This window comes from Protobothrops mucrosquamatus, unplaced genomic scaffold, assembly GCF_001527695.2.
Source record: "Protobothrops mucrosquamatus isolate PMUCROS unplaced genomic scaffold, P.Mucros_1.0 scaffold411, whole genome shotgun sequence".
NCBI lineage: Eukaryota > Metazoa > Chordata > Lepidosauria > Squamata > Viperidae > Protobothrops > Protobothrops mucrosquamatus.
The window spans coordinates 382,208-400,537 of record NW_015386740.1 but is presented as its reverse complement, the minus strand read 5'-3'; the positions used below and the strand labels follow the sequence as shown (position 1 = coordinate 400,537).

General features: G+C 35.3%; 1 protein-coding gene across 1 annotated transcript in view; it reads right to left on the bottom strand.

Moving 5' to 3' along the window:
* Nucleotides 1-8,104: 8,104 nt before the first annotated feature.
* The window catches only part of LOC107287650 (neurobeachin), a 90,208-nt gene continuing 79,982 nt past the window's right edge, over nt 8,105-18,330 (bottom strand). Inside the window, exons 14-17 of the mRNA XM_015816174.1 lie at nt 14,792-14,893; nt 11,907-12,103; nt 11,109-11,260; nt 8,105-9,873 (exon numbers count right to left, since the gene is read on the bottom strand). Coding sequence (XP_015671660.1) covers nt 9,783-9,873; nt 11,109-11,260; nt 11,907-12,103; nt 14,792-14,893 — 542 coding nt within the window. The 3' untranslated portion in view covers nt 8,105-9,782. The remainder of the gene's footprint in view (nt 9,874-11,108; nt 11,261-11,906; nt 12,104-14,791; nt 14,894-18,330) is intronic.

The window sequence follows — 18,330 nt, the reverse complement described above, 5'->3', positions numbered from 1 at the left end:
TTTGTTTCTAATGGGTTATTATATGCATTGCTCTCTATAGCTTGGGAACTTCAGGTAGAAACTGCAACCTGGTATATGCTAGCAGAGACAGCATATTAAGAATTTCACCCACTGGGAGATGTGATTGGAAAAGGGTCGTGACACAAGTATTTTCAGTTAGGGCTCCCTTCCTTTGGAACAGCCTCTGACATGAGATTATTCCCATCCCTTTCGGAAAGCTTTTCACTGAGAATTTAATGACTGAAGGGTTAATTATAAGAATATTTTTCCTGGGTTAAGAGGAACATGGAATTAAAACATGGAATTATTTAATAGTTAGGGATATTGTTAGTTGTTAATGGGGAGACAGAGTTTTTTGTTTATTGATATTAGACTACATAAGCAGGTCAGAGTCATTTGTCTGCAGTAGCACAGTAATAGGTTTCAGTAACAGTCTGCAGCAGCACAGGTTTCAGTAACAAATTCATCAATACATCTACACGAGTAACATATATTAATATATTTTCAAAGATATTACTACTAGGGCCTGATCAAAGATCAAATTCAGTGTTGGATTTACAACCTAGTTTTGGGGAAGCCAACAAGGAAAGCATTAAAACAACAGGACTTCCCAATTCTGTACCTAAGCTATGAATATTCAGTTGCATACAGTCTCTAAAACTGGGATTCTGTTTCATTGTTATGGCTCATAACAATGTCTGATATTTCTTCTAAAATTTGCAAAATCCTCCTTTATCTCATTTGTGATTTTGGCCCTAATTAATGAATTTGGTAATAAATAAATAAATGTATGATGAAAAGCTGTGATTTTTTTTTATAACTGCTTCAACTCTCCTGCCAATCAACTTAATTAGTGATCCTTATTGTAATTCTAAGACTTACCTTGTCTTCTTCAAAGGGCTAGGAATTTTGGAAGCTATAATGTGGAAACTACAATTCCAAACCATATGTAGAAGATCAGATCAGGGATACCACAGATGTATTATATTTTGAGATTGGAGATCCAGAACTGTGTATAGTATTTCTGAATGTACCACACTGTGGACTTCACTAATGGGTTTACAATCCTTTATAATTTTTCCCTGCTGTTAAATACAATGCTTGACAACCAGGGCTGTACCATTTTAGCCATTTGCCTTTCAATCCACCATTTCCCATCCCAACCCTTGCTTCTTCAGGTAGCAATATATGGAGTTCAAATCATTCTTCATTACCACTTGACATACAGACTGCCTGGTTTGTGTCAGGCTTGTTTAGCTGTTGTGTTCATCAGCTAACCTTGGGACAGTCACATATATTCTCATGCTTATCTTCCTCATTAGGACACTGTATTGTGCTGGATAAAAAGGGAAGCTGGAAAACACTGAACTTAATCTGATATCCTTGAAGAAAGGGCAGAATTTTGAAAATACCATAAGCAAACTTGCTATTAGCAGTTTTTCTTAATACTATACATAAGTTCATTTATTTTTTATTTCAAAATCCAATTCTAAAAACTCTTACTGATAAATAAGCCTGAGTAAATTTAACTCAGAATTACTAACTTCAGTTCAATTTATCTTCAGCTGAATGAACGTAGGATTCCAACCATAAATAGTTCAGAAAATTATATTGGGCCAGAAAACAGCAGTATATGGAACATACTGCAATATCTTTTCCGATTCACTTTATAACATTTTCTTTTATATATTTAGTGTTTTCTCTTAAGCTTTCTACTTTGAAACTAATTCTGAAATATATTTTCTCTGCAGCTTTTTACTTGGCTGTTGTTCCTGGAGCAATCGGCAAACTCATGAAAGAGACAGCTTAAATATTTGCAAGGCAGAGTGGTTAAAGGAATATGGGTATAGTGTTTCCTCTCCCCTTTTTTTGAAAGATTACTCTTCAAGCCCATTTATAATCATAACCACCCAGCAATTAGCAAGTAAAATACTTGCCTGTCATAGTTTTTATGAATGTGCTCAGTTAAATCTGTGAATAGTGTTAATGAGTGCAGTTCCCTATATTCTGAATGTTAAAGCCTGAAGAGTGTATCCAGTTTTAATTTAAATATTAAACAGAATGGTTTAATGAGTTTGGAGAGGTCATGAAATTTCTGGCACAAATACTTTGTTAAATTTTAATGCTTTTATAGTTGTTTCTGGTCATAATCAGTGCTTCATTTATCATCCTTCTAATATAATAAAATGCACGGTTCAATTTATTTGCAGAGGAATCTGGGAAGGATGGATCTATAAAATCAAGTTGCTGACCATGAACCTGCAGTTGAAGCCCTGTTTCTTTTTAATGTGCATCATCACAGACTAAAAGGATGCAGGGCTTTAATCATATAGTTTCAGCTGCCAACTTTTGACCTGATTTAGTACCAATGTTGGGTAATTTGGAACCCACCATCTTCCAGGAGAGATGGACAATAATTGTCAGGCTCAAAGTTGTCAAGCTCAAATATGACACAATAAGATCCAATCGAGTCTAGTTCTTTATTTGCTTATACCTAATGGAATCTCGCTGGATTAAAGCTACAACTTTTTAACCTACTAGATATGCCCTGGGAGATAGGGTGTGTGGCTACCCTGAACCTTATCCTCCGTCCCCACCCAGTTCAGACTGTGCAGTCTCTTGCTTTGGGCTCCTCATTGGAACGTGCTGTCTCCTCCCTGGGAAGCTGCTGTCCTATTGCAGACATTCCCAGCCATTCCTCTTCAGTTCCATTTTCCATTACAATAGTTCACTGCTTTGTTTGGAATTCCAAGGAAGTGAGAAGGGCCCAACTTTATAAATGTCTGCCCTGAGGGTATGGCATTCAGAAGACTGATTAACATGAATCCAAATGAAATAACCAGTATTAAAATAATTACATCTTGTAACTTGGATTTATTTTCCTTTTCCACCTACAAAATAAATGATTTTTGCATCATCTAATTGACCTCAACTGAATTTGCAATATGTAATCAGGATCAGATAAATTTATACCACACTTTACCATCTGCTACCTTCACAATTCATTTTTTTGAATTCATTTCTATCCTCATAAAAAGAATCTACAGATCATTTCCAAGAGATTGCAAAGTAAGGATGGTATATGTAGCACATGAAATTGCTTCTTTCTCTCCTCATGCAAGAGCCTCACCCATGAACCTTACACACACACACACACACACACACACACACACACACACACACAGGGGGGAGGGAGGGAGAGGGAGAGGTAGGGAAAGAGAGAATTTCTCCTTTACAAACATTTACTATAGAAAGGGTGGAGAGGTTGCCATATTAATAGTTGTAACAGAGTCCTCATATGTATAGCTTCATACATCATCTACTACATTACAGGCCTATCTGGAATTTGTCATCTAATATTTTACAAGCAAACGTTGCAAAAAGCTGAGGTAGAATCTCCACTTACTTATGGTAAAACATTACAAAGCTAAGTATTTGATATTTAAAACAGGAGTTATTCCTGCTGTAATTATGTATTTTGGAAGAGAGCTGAATCTTTCATTAAGTTAAAAAAGCTACACTATGCATTGTTCAGTGGACTGTAACTAGATTTATGATACAAATAGGGAATGTCTGCTTGTTATGAAGATGCATTCTACTTTGCCTATCTATCATATAGAATGCATAAAAATGATGTGTACATTTTCAGTATGCAGACTTTCCATAGAGGATTCTATGGATTGGCTGTCTAGAATTAACAGCCAAATCACTTCATAAATATCACATGTGTTGTTAGGGAACACAACTAACAGTGCAACTGTGGTGAGAGTTGATTAGAATGTTTGAGACTTTGGTTCATTGCTTCAAACACTAATTAGAGTTGCTTCAATGAACATTTGTATTTATTTATTTTATTTTACAAATGGGTTTTTTTTTCCTCAGTGTATTCTGACAGATTTAAATTGCTACAACACTTAATTGGGCTATCCAGAGGGAATAATCTGAAATCATACTTTTATTTGCTTATGTTTGTGTGCTGAATAGAATTACACAAGATCACTTCAGATTATGGCTGTAGCCTTCTAAATGTGGTTTAACTATAATGTCCATTTTGCTTCACATTAATGAACTTCATGTGTATGCAACATCATTTATTATCAGACTAACTTGTGTGATGGAGGTAATGTCCATTGATAAAATGCTCACAGAAGTGAATCTGTCCATCATCCAGATTACTAGACAAGATGAAAAATTCTAAAATTGGTCAAAGGAAATATACCAGGACAGAAACCAATATTAGGAAACAACCTAAAAGTTAGAAGTTATAAGTTGACCAGTTACAAGCCAACCAAGAGGAGGAAATGTGACACAAAGGTTCAACCCTGTCAAGAAGGAACTTCATCCTTATAGCTTCAGAGAAGCCTTCAGAGTCTCCCTGTTGACAATGTGGACCTTGGATAAAAAACAGAAATCACAAGCCCAGGAAACTAAAAAGAGAGAATGCAGACTCTTGAAAGAGAAGATTGCTACTTCTGCCCAGAAGAGGACTCCACAGTTGTGGAAGACTCCATACTGACTTGTACTAAAATAGTGGTTCCTTCATCCTCACAGTATTGATCAGAAAAAGATCCTCAACTCTTTTAAAACCTATTGACAACTATCCTTTTTTTATCATCTCCTTGAGAACAAATGATGGAGCCAGACACAGTCTTGAAGGCCTAGCAAGGAGCTATGAAGCTCTGGATAGAAGAATGGAAGCATTGAAGGTCTAGGTGGGATTTTCTTTATTCCTTCTTACTGAATTTCATAGAGTAAGAATATTGGAAGTGAACAACTATATGCTCGATGGTGCTAAAGGGAACACTTTGGATTCTTTGAACATGACATGGATTTTCATGATGAGGAGGAATACCTGGCAAGAGATGAGGCATAATTTACAAAAACTGGGAAAAGTATATTTGGAAAGCTCTTTGCAATCTTGACCAATTTGAGTGCTGTGGTGGAGGGAGAAGAGAGATCACAAAAATGTGATACCAATGCTGAAAACCTAGACTGGGAGTGATACATAGGATGTGAAGGCTACAAATAATGATCATGTAAATATAGGGAAGATATTAAGTTATATGACTCAAAATTTGCTGTGCCTCTACAGAAATGCACGGGAGGTTTTTTTTTTTAAGGAAGCACCATATATCTTAATTTAGAAAGACAAATCTATTTTGATGTACATTACTGAAACCTGGTAGAATGAAATTTAGGTTTGAAATGCAAAGACTGAAGGTTATAACTTATTCAAAAGGAATAGGTCATATATAAGGGGAGAAGTGGCATTATATTGTATGTAAAGGAAACTTGTCCAGAGATTGAGGAATCTGAACACAAGTACAAGAGAGAATGTATTTGGTTTTCTGTTTCTCATTTCTTAGTTATATTATCGAGTATGTTATAAGTTGTCTAATCAAGCAGAATTTATAGATAACACTTTCAGGAACCTGACTACAGAACTTTCAGAGGGTGGAGGGGGAGTAATAAAAGGATATGTTAATTGCCCAGCCATTTTTTGGGTAAGCAACTAAGACTGAAAGATTCCAGAAAGTCTATAGTGGTTTTGCTTCATTTACTACAAAATTGAAGAGGAAGTGAATAGGCTATCCTTGTTCTGATACTATCCAATAGGGAACAGCTGGTTAAAGATATAAAAAGCTTGGGAAGAAGCCACTATGTCATTTTGTTTAGCTCAAGTTATTATAGAAAGGGAATTTGGAATTATAGACATAAATGCATACTAGATTTCAAGAGATCCTATTTCAGCTATGTTAGAGAAGTATTAACTAGGAACCCATTCAAAACAAATAGAAGGCATGTGTGTTGGGAATATCAGAAAAGTAAGAGGCAGGAAATACAAATACAGTTCCAGTTAAAAGACACACACACACACACACACACACACACACACACACACACACAGAGTGCTTAGGAAACCATTGGAGTGCATTGGAAACTTTTACTTAACTAAAAGAGATACACCTAGGAAATAGAAGATGGATATAATTGCTGAAGAGAAATATGAGCAAGGAAGTAATACCTGCAGAAAGATAGAATTGCTAAATACTGAAGAACAGCAGCAAGGGAAGCTAAAAGCAACAAAATGGGATTTATTTGGCTTTAACAGTAGTAAGAAAAAAGAGCAGAGCAAGCTTCTCTGATTGGAGAAGGTTGCTGGATGGGGAATGCAGAGCTCCCCAACTTTTACTATGCTTGGACCTTTTCCCAGAGAAGAACTTGCTTGAAAGTGTATTCATCTGCTAAGAAAAAAAAGTAACAATGAGATATTAGTGTGGGGAAGAAGTGATAGGGGAAGCAATTTCTCTTACAGTAAATATATATTTTCTGATTGGGCATATTCCTTTTGGCTGGTGTCTTCCATGTAAGAAATTTTGTGAATTTTGTGGACATCAAGAGAACATTTTAAATTTATAATGTGCCTATTACTGCTCTATTTCATATCATGGATTTTTCTGGGCAGTGATTACCTAATACTAGCATGTATTGAACACAGTCCATCCTTTACACAAGTTTATTGAAATATTGTTTTTCCCAACATAATCTGAGTAGATGCGTTCAACTTACTAGGGACTGATTTGATCATACACTACTCTAACAATGGTATGGATAGTGATTAGCATTGTGGCCTCCAACCTGTGGTTGGTCAATGGCAGTCTGTAAAGATATAGCAAATAATCTGTAGTGCATTCCTATACATAAGCAGGAATTTGGCATTTCAGGTAAGATTATTGACCATAATATTTTTGCTATTTGTTTTTATAAATTAACTATTAATTAATTAACAATATAAACTATTAAGAAATTCAGTTATATGCTATATGTATGAGTTACGTATGTGTCTTCTTATAGGAGAAACATCTCTTGAAGGTAATATATCTCAGTGAGTTTACAGTATAATTATTTCTGTAGTATAAGAGTTTGCTTCAAACATCAATGGACTGATACAGTGTATAACAAGCAGCCTCCATAGTAACTTTTCACAGGCAGCATATTACAACTGTTAAGATCCTGTATAATAGGCTTCTATAATAGGTACTTTGATACACTGGGCCTAATTAAAATCAGTCTGCCACAAGGTGGAGGTCTCTCTGCTTCTCTTGGAAGGAAGATACTGTACTTTGGAGAGGAAAATGCAGAAGGGAATGTGGAAAAAGGTAAAGGAAAAAAGGTAGTTTACTTGGCAGTAGGGTGGAAATGTTTTGCCAATGACTTCTGGTTTTTTCCCCTCCCAAATCTCTAGTTTATCTAAATCAGGGGTAGGCAACCTTGGCTCCTTTATGACTCGTGGACTTCAACTCCCATAAAGGAGCCACGGTTGCCTACCCCTGATCTAAATACTAATGCAGTCTGATCCTGCTTAGCTTTGGAGGTAAGGTAAGCTTATACTGTCAACTACTGTGTAGGTGTTTTGTTTTACAAGTTTAATAATATTCATGTTCCTCCAACAAATTGAAACATTGTAGTGATATAATACGCTTCTTTGATATTGCAGAAATTTTAAGGTATCTTAAGGCAAAAACTTCTGATATGTGATATCCATTGTTCTCTCTATACTCAGACTACCATAAGAAAAGCATAATTAATAGATTTTGCTGTGAACTAGTAAAAAGAATGGAAGCGCTGTGTTAACATTTCTGTTTATATAGAAATATTGATGTTCAGTAATTGTTGAAAATAAATTGCCTTCTTGTCACCAAATACTTTCCAAATGAGAAGTGTGACTTTGAATTATAAGTTAGTTTCATAGGAAACCTGTATCTAGGTCAGGTTATTTATGTTGCCATAAATTATCCATTTGAATCCCTGATTAGCAGTGGCAATTTCTCCCTGATTTTTTTTAAAGCAGAAATACAAAAGGAGCTTTTCCTAGCCTGATGTCATCCAGATGAATATCATTACTATTATACCCTTATGAATATGTAGCATACAACATAAAAGATTGGGAAATTAATATATGAGTGAGTAGGCACTGCAACAGAAAATTACATCTTTCTAAAGTTTATAAATCATTATAAAATGTATTTTTTTATTTTAAAAGAACCTTTGACTCAGGGTTTGATAAAATAAGAAACAATTCATGAATTCTTTGCATATTTTATTTTTCTTTTTTGATTTCCAACTCACGCACATCTGGCATATTTTACATTTTTGCAATAAAACATGGTTACAATAGCTTAAGGAATTTATATAGCCAAAATATTTCACCATGATCTTGAGATGAAATGAACTTATCTTCCAGATGTTCAGTATTCTCCCAGTTCTAAGCTACAAACTCAAGATATTGCTTACAGACCAATGATGAATAACTTAATCATTACATTGATTCCCCATGATTTCAGAATCTTATTAATACAAACAACAGTGAAGAAGGTATTTAGTGCTAAAACTTACTAATACAAGGTGAGTAACAAATTAGAACCACATCAATAAATAATATGTTTCTGGTGCCAAAGTGCCAGTACAAAGAATCCATTATCTTGTTTTATTTTATTTTTTTAAATAAATGACTGTGAGTGAGTGTAAAGTCTGAGAAAATTACATTCCTGTTACATGCCTCATAGCCCTACCGACACAATATGTACATCTATGACAATACAGTCACCAAATATACAAAGAAGAAACATGAAGTGTATATACCCCTGGGTATGTTACATGATTCAGAAAATGTGCAGAAAATTATTTGATAGTCATTATTACAGTACTGTCAAATATGAGTGCCTTTAATGTAAAATGTATGTTAAACATATGACTTCTAAAAATATTCAAAAGAATAACCCCAATGAAGCTAAGTTTGCTTTTAACCAAGCTTTATTTCCAAGGAATTTAAGAGAAAATCTCAGTTACTCTCTCCCTGCAATGTATAGTATGCCAAATGTGATGAATCTAGAAGTCTAGCAATCTTGCTTTGGTGGGAATCATAAAGCGCTGTAACATAGCATCATAGCCATGCTCTTGTCTGTCTATCACATTATTAATTTTTAAGGGAAAATTATTTTTTTAAATGCATAACTATGGCAAACAATGGCTTCATATCCAAATGCTTCATGTAATGAGCAAAACTGCATTTAGAAGGGGTGGCTTTAGACTGAAATATGCAGACCATGTTTCAGTAGCCATGGCTACATTGCAGCTTGCACCCCGTTTCAACCTTTAAATACAAGCTAGGCCTTGGGCAGCTTTCAGTTCAACTTGTGGACGTGGTTTCAAGACATCAGGCTTAAAGTACATGCAAGTTGTAACTCCACAATAAAATTAAGAAACAGTTTTTGTTTTTTATACAAGGTTTTACTTTTACAAAAGTATCCCTTTAAAGTTAAGATGTGCATCTGATGTACAAAGTATCAAACGTAGGGTTGGTTTTTTTTTTTTTCATTTTAATTGATCAGCTTGAAAAGAGGCTGGAAAATGGGAAATGGATGCTAGGGTCATGGCCCAAACCATATAATAGCCAGACACAAGTTCCTCAGAATATTCAAAAGTCTCTTGTGATGTGTTCTTCTACCTTTTCTCAGTAAACAAAAGTATATGAAATAATTACCAAAACATCTATTAAGTCATTATAATTTACATGATACAAGCTCGCTTCTGCAGCAGCTGGTGTTCAGTTGTGAAAAAACACACAAAATAAAATGGTTGCTGACTACAATGTACAGCTATTGCTGGGTGTAATGGAATGTACAACGGAGGTCAATGCAGATTTCTTTTTCCACCAGAGATACCTTTCAGTAGCACTTGTGCTCTCAGTGTAATCTTTGCTTTCAGTTCTTCACTCTGGTTTAATATCTATTCTGATGCTCATAATGCCAGCGATTAAAATCTATATTAAAAGCTACAATGCTACCAGATGCCATGCCGGTAATTAGAGTCCTGAAACAGAAACAGAGATCTGGTTTGTAAATATCTACTGTATATCTATATATTGTTGTTCATATTAAACTACGCTTAGCTAGTTTAAAAGTCAACAGTCATTCGAAAATACTAGGCAAAATGGAATATCCTGCTAAGAAACATAAGAGTTTATGATGTTATTTCATATTATTCTGTAAGATAACAAATGACTAAAATTTGGGGCTTTCTTTGGAAAATGGCTGCTTCTACTTTTTCAGCAGTGTTGTACTAAAGAAGTGTAAAGTACATACAGATCGATTGGATTACATGTAAAAAAATCAACAAAAATGAATATAAACACCTACAAAAACAATTACTTTTTCCTCAATATGGATTTCCCATTTTATCCACACTGCAATCCTAATGACTGGCTCACCCCCACAAGAACTAAGGCTGAACAGGGATTAGAAGTTTGCAGTCCATGTTTTAAGATTATTATCAGTGGAGGGAATCAGCCGGTTCGCACAGTTTGGGAGAACCGGTAACTAAATTTACCTGAATTTGGAGAACCGGCTGGCTTCCAGAAGTCCAGTCTAGGCCTGGGAGGCCTGGAGGAGGCCTCCCAGGCCTAGAATGGCCCACTGGAAGTGCATGGATGCCATTTCCGGAAATTTGTTCTAGGCAAAGGAGGTCTGGAGGAGGCCTCCCAGGCCTAGGAAGGCCCACCGGAAGTGCATGATGCCACTTCCGGAAGTCCGTTCTAGGCATCAAGAGGCCCAGGCCTGTATCAAATAAGAGAACCGGTTATTCAGGTATTTGAATCCCACCACTGATTATTATCCAATATATTATATTACTGCTTTCTTTGAAGTACAAGTTAGTGAAAGCACAGTCTAAACATACCAGGAGAAATCTTAGCTGTCTAGCTGTTTAACTGAACTCAGTTGTTAACTGAGTGGTGCATACTCTCCCACCCAAAATTACGTCTCCTAAAATAGCATACTTCTTTAAAGTATCAAACTTTACAAGTTCATAAAATCTCATGAGATTTTTTACAAGAATGTTTAAATTTAGAATATGTTATTTAAATTTTTGAAATGATCTTTTTGTGGGTACATGTGCTTTGAATTGGTTACTGACCAATGATCCTGACTCATGTTACTGACTCAGGTTTTAACACTCAAATGATCCACTTGTGCTAAGTAGTTAACTAAGGAAAATATTAAATGCATATCACTCCTTATTGCTATTTATTTTTTTAGGTTTCAGCTTACCTCTGATCATGGGATAGGTCCATTGCCCTAATGCCAGCATCACAGCCAGGATAAATGTAGAGTTGTTTGAAGTCACAAGCCTGCCATACTTCTACTACTCCATTATCACCACCTGTAACTAGATTCTGCCCATCACTGCTCAGAAGAATAGCCTATAGGAAAATCAAAAGCAGAAGCAACCATAATAGAACTTCATTATTTAACACATTTTGCTTATAGTAGTAAAGCCCAACCTTAAGTGCAGAATGCTGAGCAATAAAATGTTTTTTATTATTATTATTATAAGCAAAAGTGAAGAAGGCTTGCCTTGAAGTTTACACAAATCAATTCAGCTTTTGCATTAGTATATCCCACTATGAACAGCTTGAGATATGTATCCATTTAATCTCCTTGAGCTGCTGTTGCTGCTGGTAGATTTAGTTCCTTAGGAGCCTGTATTCATGACAGAGCCGAGATGCCTTCACAGAAGCCAGTGTGTGAACATTATGACACGCATATAAAAGGGTATTCACTTGCATTTTGCTGGCATGTTTCATTATTTGACCCCCCGAATCCCCCCCCACATTGATGCCTCTGAGTTTCCATAATTAAAGGACAACAGAGGTCAAGCTATTTAAGGTTTTAAGCATGATCAAATGATTAAGGAAACATTGTGTATCAAGCAAAATTTTGGTATAATCTTTAAGAATAAGTCTAACTTAGTTGGAGCTGAAAAGTTTTTTCTACAGATGTACTTTTTTTTCAGGTGACACTGAATTAACGTTAATGCCTTTTATTAAAATACAAAATGAAAATTACCCTGGTTGAATCATTAATTTCCATCTGGGCCAAAAGTTTTCCGTTAATGCTGAAATTGCTGAATCTTCCTCGTTCATAATAGATGATACAGTGGCCTTCACTAGACACAGATATTAGGCGTGGATACAAACAATTTTCTGTTCCCTCTAGTGCTCTCAGCAAATCTCCAGTAATTGTGTGTACCAGACAAGGTCCTTCTGTATATTACAAATTAATGACAACATATTACAGAAATGGAAATTCATATAATTTTGGTCAATGATTAACAACGGATTGGGTACACACTAAGCTAGAGATACTACTACAATTTCTGTGAAAGTTTTCTTATTATTTAAATCCTAATGATTTCAATATGAATTAAGAAAGGTTTAGGGTGGGATAGAATATCTCTCTACTAATAGAGAAAAACTCCACTATCAAGGAGAGTACATCTGATCTCCATGGCACCTGCTATACCTAAGGAAATTTTTATAGGCTTATATCTATTCTTAGTAGAGGTTTTAGCAGCAGGAGGCCAGAACAGGGGCAGGTGAGGTTTGGAATAAAACTGGTGGTGGATTTCTGTTCCGTTGAGATAATAGTTGGCTTCTACAACCATACAATTTAGAATTATCATGGCTAATTCTTCCTGCTGAGTGAAATGAAAGCTAAGTTATAATTGGCTGAAAGGCCAGCAGAGACACTCTATCCAAATAACTTACTTAGATGAAGGTGAACTAGTTGGATTTAGAAAGAAGAGTCTTTTCCTTTGCTTATTTTAGCCCTCTGTTCTGTTATACGTGATTAGTGTTGCTTCAATTCAATATATCTAGAAATGGATTAATGGGATGTGAAAATAACACTGAGGAGGAGGAGGAAGAAGAATTGTAGCCAAGGGAATGCTCAGATAAAAGCAGAAATGGAATTTGAGAAAGTGTCTGAGACTTGATCATCTTTAGTTCTCTTTAGGATAAAGGCAGGGAGTGGTGAGGTACATTCACACTTACAAGAGTCTGTTACTACAACCTTATGATACAAGTTGATTAATATTCGTAACATTTGTGTTCAAATCTGGTCTGCCTCATAGGGCTGGCACATCTCATTTCAATGTCTTCATAAGACTGTCAAGACAGCTTTTTTAGAGAGACTTTGAGACTTAGCTGGAATTCATGCTGGAAACACTGGAAACCAGGCTGTTTTTGTGACACTTGTTTTATTACAATGTATAGGTTATTATTTACTATTTTAGATGTTATTGTGAGTTTATTTTACTTGTTTATAAAATCTGAAGTTGATCCTGATGACATCAATCACTAAATAAAAAATAAAGGTAATATAAACCATGACAGAGGTGAGAAGACAATGTACTTTAAGTACTGCATGTGTCATGTCAAAAAAGTGAGAAAAAATTAAACAGAGCTTCTTTGAAGCACTGTTACATCTGTTTGGCCATGAAAAGAGTCTCTCTAAATATCTCTCTAAATATCTAAATATCTAAAGCATAATAGGAAACAGTTCCAGTAAGGATAAAAATGGCAGTCAAAAAAAGAAGCCAGCCTTACTACTGAAAATGGAGAAATGGAGAAAACAAAAGCAATGAAGTGGTCACAAAGGAAGAGTTCAGGCAGATAGGCTGGAAGTGTAGAACTTGTGGTCTGAGAACTTCAATCTCGGAAAGATTGAAATCTGTAATATTCAGTGCAGGCAGTGTATTCAGGAAACTTCAAGTTTTTTAAAATGATTTCAAAGCAATGGATTCTGCTCTACACAACAAATTTGGCAATATTAATTATCTATAGGTTTGAATTTTGTAACAATGTTTATGCTGGCTTTTTTACCAGAGGCATCCTGGTGCTCTGGGCTATTTCATTTCTTGATATAAGCTCTTGTAGCTAAAAGTAGTCCTCATCTAGCAACTGCCTCACAGCAACCTTTCAGTTACGATGTGATGAAAAAGTAACTGAGACTAATGTTTGCAATCTTTACAGTGCCTCTCTGTCACCATGTGTTTGCCATTATAGTCAGTTATTATGTGTTGTCCTGTGCCTCACCCATTTCTCTATTCCCTTCTCAGAGAGCAGAGAGTTATCTTTAACTGAGCTGCTTTTCTCCGCAGTGAAGTGTCCCTAAAAAGTGTTAACCGCAAGTTAACAAGCTTAGCTGTGACTTTAATTAGTTGATTAGAAGCCTCCTCCTGGCTTGTGGCTGCTGCCTGAAACTGATAATCAATTTCATACTAAAGGCTTTTGTTTGTCTCTTAAGTGGCTTATGGCATGCTGCAAATGCACCAAGCAAGCAGCTGTCACTAGCACATTCCTTTCTAATAATGCATATTCCCCTTAGTGTGCCTGCTTACTCTCTTATAGTCCCTTACTCTCCAATGAATGTAAATTCAGATATCAATTCCTTTCATGATTATTATTCCAGAGGAAGGGTGAGTATTCCAAAGGGCAGGGGAGTGGAGGAAAAAGGCTATAGTATTTGCCTTTTTACCTGGCTTCCTCATGAGTCAAGTTCTGGAAACCTCCCTTTCTGTCTGGGCTCAGCTGGCTGTTTAGGGTTGTATCCTTCTAATGCTGTAAATTAGGGGTGTCAAACTGCCGGCCTGCGGGCCGGTTTCATCATACCGGAGCCGCACCCACCCCATTGCCGGCAATGGTGAAAAAGCTACAATACATTGCGCGATGTCACGTGACGTCGCGAGTTTGACATGTCTGCTGTAAATCAACAGAAAGCTGAAGTAAAATCATAAACAGTTTCAGTCATGTGGTTTTCCACTTAGCTTAACCATCTAGTTGCTGGTTCCAAGTGCAGTCACTAAATGAGGACTTTCTGTTTATAAACTATTGATGGTAATAATTTTGAGGCATGAAGTTTTAAACTAAAATTAACCTTTAACAACTGACCTTTAGCACCACTTATGACAAGTCCCAGCTCAGCACATACTGATACGCAAACAACTTCATGATCATGTCCAGTTAGAACAGCTCTGGGAGCAGGATAGTCACCTAAAAAAGAAAACAAAATGAACAATATATGCATTAAACCAGGTTGAACTTCAATTTGGGAGCATTTCTATGATTATGTTGGGGTAGGTCTGTTTTAGAATATCTCTAGTATTAGGGATTTCTTGATTCATATATATTCCTTCATGGCACACTGATATAGACATTAGATCTATATTAGTCATAATAATTGTATGCATATTTGACTGGGTTTTGTTTTCATTTGTACAAAATATTTTAATTAGGCTATGTAATGCTTTGGATTTGATATTTATAATTTCAACTTTTAAGTCTTCCCAATCTTAAAATACTCTGGTCAACAAAAGTTAAGATGGTATAACAATTTAAAACTGCCCAGATTCACCTTACAGGGGAGAGAGGTGGCATAAAAATTTAATAAATAAATAAAAATAAACAAAACAAGAAACAGCTTCAGTGTAAAAATATACTATTTCTCTTGGAAGTAGTTGTGTTTTTTCTTGGATTTGTTACATTCCGAAACACCTTTTTTTGAATTAAGTGTTGAATAACACCAATGATTTACATTTCAGTGCATATGCTGGCTAGGAAAGAGCCAGCCATTATGGCAATGCATCTGGGAGACATCAGGTTGGGGAGGACAGACTACCTATAAAATTGGGATATACATGTTTGGATTGAAATAGAAAAGCTGAATAATATTAGAGGTAGTTTCTCTGCCTTGAAAGATGTTTATATCAGTAACAGGTGCATTATATTATGAAAAGTAAACAGAGAAAGAGCTGGGAAGAACTCGGTGATATATCTTTCTATGCTTCTGGGTGGGATGTTTAGATATCAATAGGTTTATTTATTTATACTTAATATTTTGTAAATTTGTCTGTACCGAAGGAATGTAGGAGGTGAAGCTATCAAATACAAACTATATAAACAAATTATTTAATTCTCTAAATGATTTTTGTATCCTTTCATAAGTGCCTGTTGCAATATATGAGTGCAGTTTTAAAAGCATGTTACATTCTACACAGAATGAAAGATTAAAAGTCAGCAACTTTTCCAGCACAAAGCGCTCTAAAGGAAATGTATCAGGAGGTGAAGGGGTTTGACTAAATTTCTGGAGGATGCTAAACTACAGCTGGCAGAGGGCTTGAACTTATTTTACAATATTCTCATTTTGAAATTGCTATTCTCAAGTGTGAATTACCTGACTTAACTCTGGAAAAACCTAAAGAGTTTTTCATGAGAGTTGACAAGAAAGGGGAGAAGGGAAAAAGGAACTATTATCTTACATTACACATAATTCTGAAGTATCAAGCTTAATACACTCAAATACGGGTTAACTATAATTACAGTAAATCCGTATTGTTATTCTTTATTTGGTATTGTCTCTGAAAGCAGATTTTTAGGCATGTCCTAACTGTAATATAGTTAGAATCAGCTGAGGCTTGGCTTGGCAGTAACAGTAAATATCACTTCACTCTTTGCAGCAAATGAAAGAAAATAACAGTTTAATCAGCATTATATTATTACAGCAAACCTGCTAAATGGGAAAGAGAATTTCACATACCACATTTCACTGCAAAAAAAATGGACCATTAGGGAGTGTAGCAATCATTCAAAATCTAACAAAATTCTCTCACTCTAATGGCACTACTGATAGATGCAGTGAAAGATTAAAGGCTAAGATACTAAGGGATATGCAGCTGAACCTTGATGCTGTGAATTGAAACACTGTCAGTCTGAACTCACAGTAATTTTCCCAACATTGTAGTTCTACATCTGTGTAGTTAAATCACTTCAGGGCAAAATGGTAAAATGAGCTATCTTAGTGTAGTAATAAATGTAGTAATAAATAAGATGGTAGCTTTTGTTTCTCACAAAAGACATAATATACAAGTAATGGTAAACAGGTTCTTGTATAAAAGAGAAATATTGTCTAACCATTTGATCCTATGCCTTCATATTTTCTTACAAATTAATATTTCATGTGAATTATAAACATTTTTCTTTTCTTTTCTTGGTAGTGTCATCAGTGCAATAATTAATAATTATTAATTATAGTTAATAGTTGAAAAGTGGAAGAGATCAAAGCATCTAATCTATGGCAGGATTGCTTTCCTACCTGAAGAGGTAGTAATAATATTGCATAATATTGCAAAATAAGCATCAATAAAATATCCTGAGTATCAAATCCCAAAGTGCAGCTTCCTAGAAATGTTATTTTGCATTACTCATTTTTCTCTACAACAAAGCTACTAACTAAGCCAACAAAAGAGCATTGATTGACTTCATATTGCCAACAAGACTTAAGTTGATAACTATATCCTAAATAGTGGACAAAGCATCTTAAAAGGCATAGAGTCTATTAATTTTTCATAATCATCTACATTCTCAATCATTCTTGAGTCTCTGAAGTCTAATATTTTTTTCTGAATTTTGTTATCTTGTTTGTACCTTTGTCTTACAAAATAATTCATCCATTCCCCAAGCCAGATTTTATGCTGATTATTGCACACTCTCTTATTTTTTCTATTCTTCTATTGCCCATCTCCAAGACTCCAGGAATTTCCCTCCAAACCGATTCCTAATTCTTTCATTATCACCAATCATTGGAAAATATCATGCAAATAATAAATTCATAGCTTCATATGCATCCAAAACATAGATGACATTACTTCATATTGTCTGATCTCATTTTAGCCTTTTCATTCATAATTAAGTCTACACCATCTGCAGGTATTTATCAGCTCTGCTCCACAAGTTCACAATGCTTTAACTGAGAACTATTATGTTTTTCTTCTTTCTTTTGGCTTCACAAAAATACAAAGGGCAAACAAAACTCAGTTTTATCTCAAGCATGCTCATATTTTATGTAAGCTGGATCTCTATTAAAGTCTAACTTGTAAGACAACCTCCTCTTGCTCATATCAACCGGAGGCATATGTAACCTGGAAGGATTCTTTTGAAATAATATCTAGCAAGGAGTGTTGGGAATACTCTTTTATTTCTGGTTATAGGCATGTAGTCTTTTACTGCGATAAACCACTGTGTCAACTAAGTTTACACCTGCTTGGGTTCTGGTAATTCCTTAACATCTTTATAATGTTTCTTAAATCCCTGTGCTTTACTAGGAGCTATAGACTCACACGTCTATGTGCACAGCATTTGTTCTTTCCCACGCTATTGGGTGAAGATTAGAATCATATATTTTGTACAAGCTCCAAGGAGAGATTAGATATAACCAAGAGAGCTAATTTCAATAAATTTCAATAAACTTAGAGAGGGCTTGGGAAGGATTCCATGGAGGAGAATCCTCAAGGGGAAAACAACACAAGAAGCTTGGGAAATTTTGAAAAGTGAGATAATAAAAGCCCAGTCTAGCACAATACCAACAAAGAGGAAAAATAACAGCTCTCAAAAGAAACCAGCATGGCTGCATAAAGAACTCTCTGACAAATTGA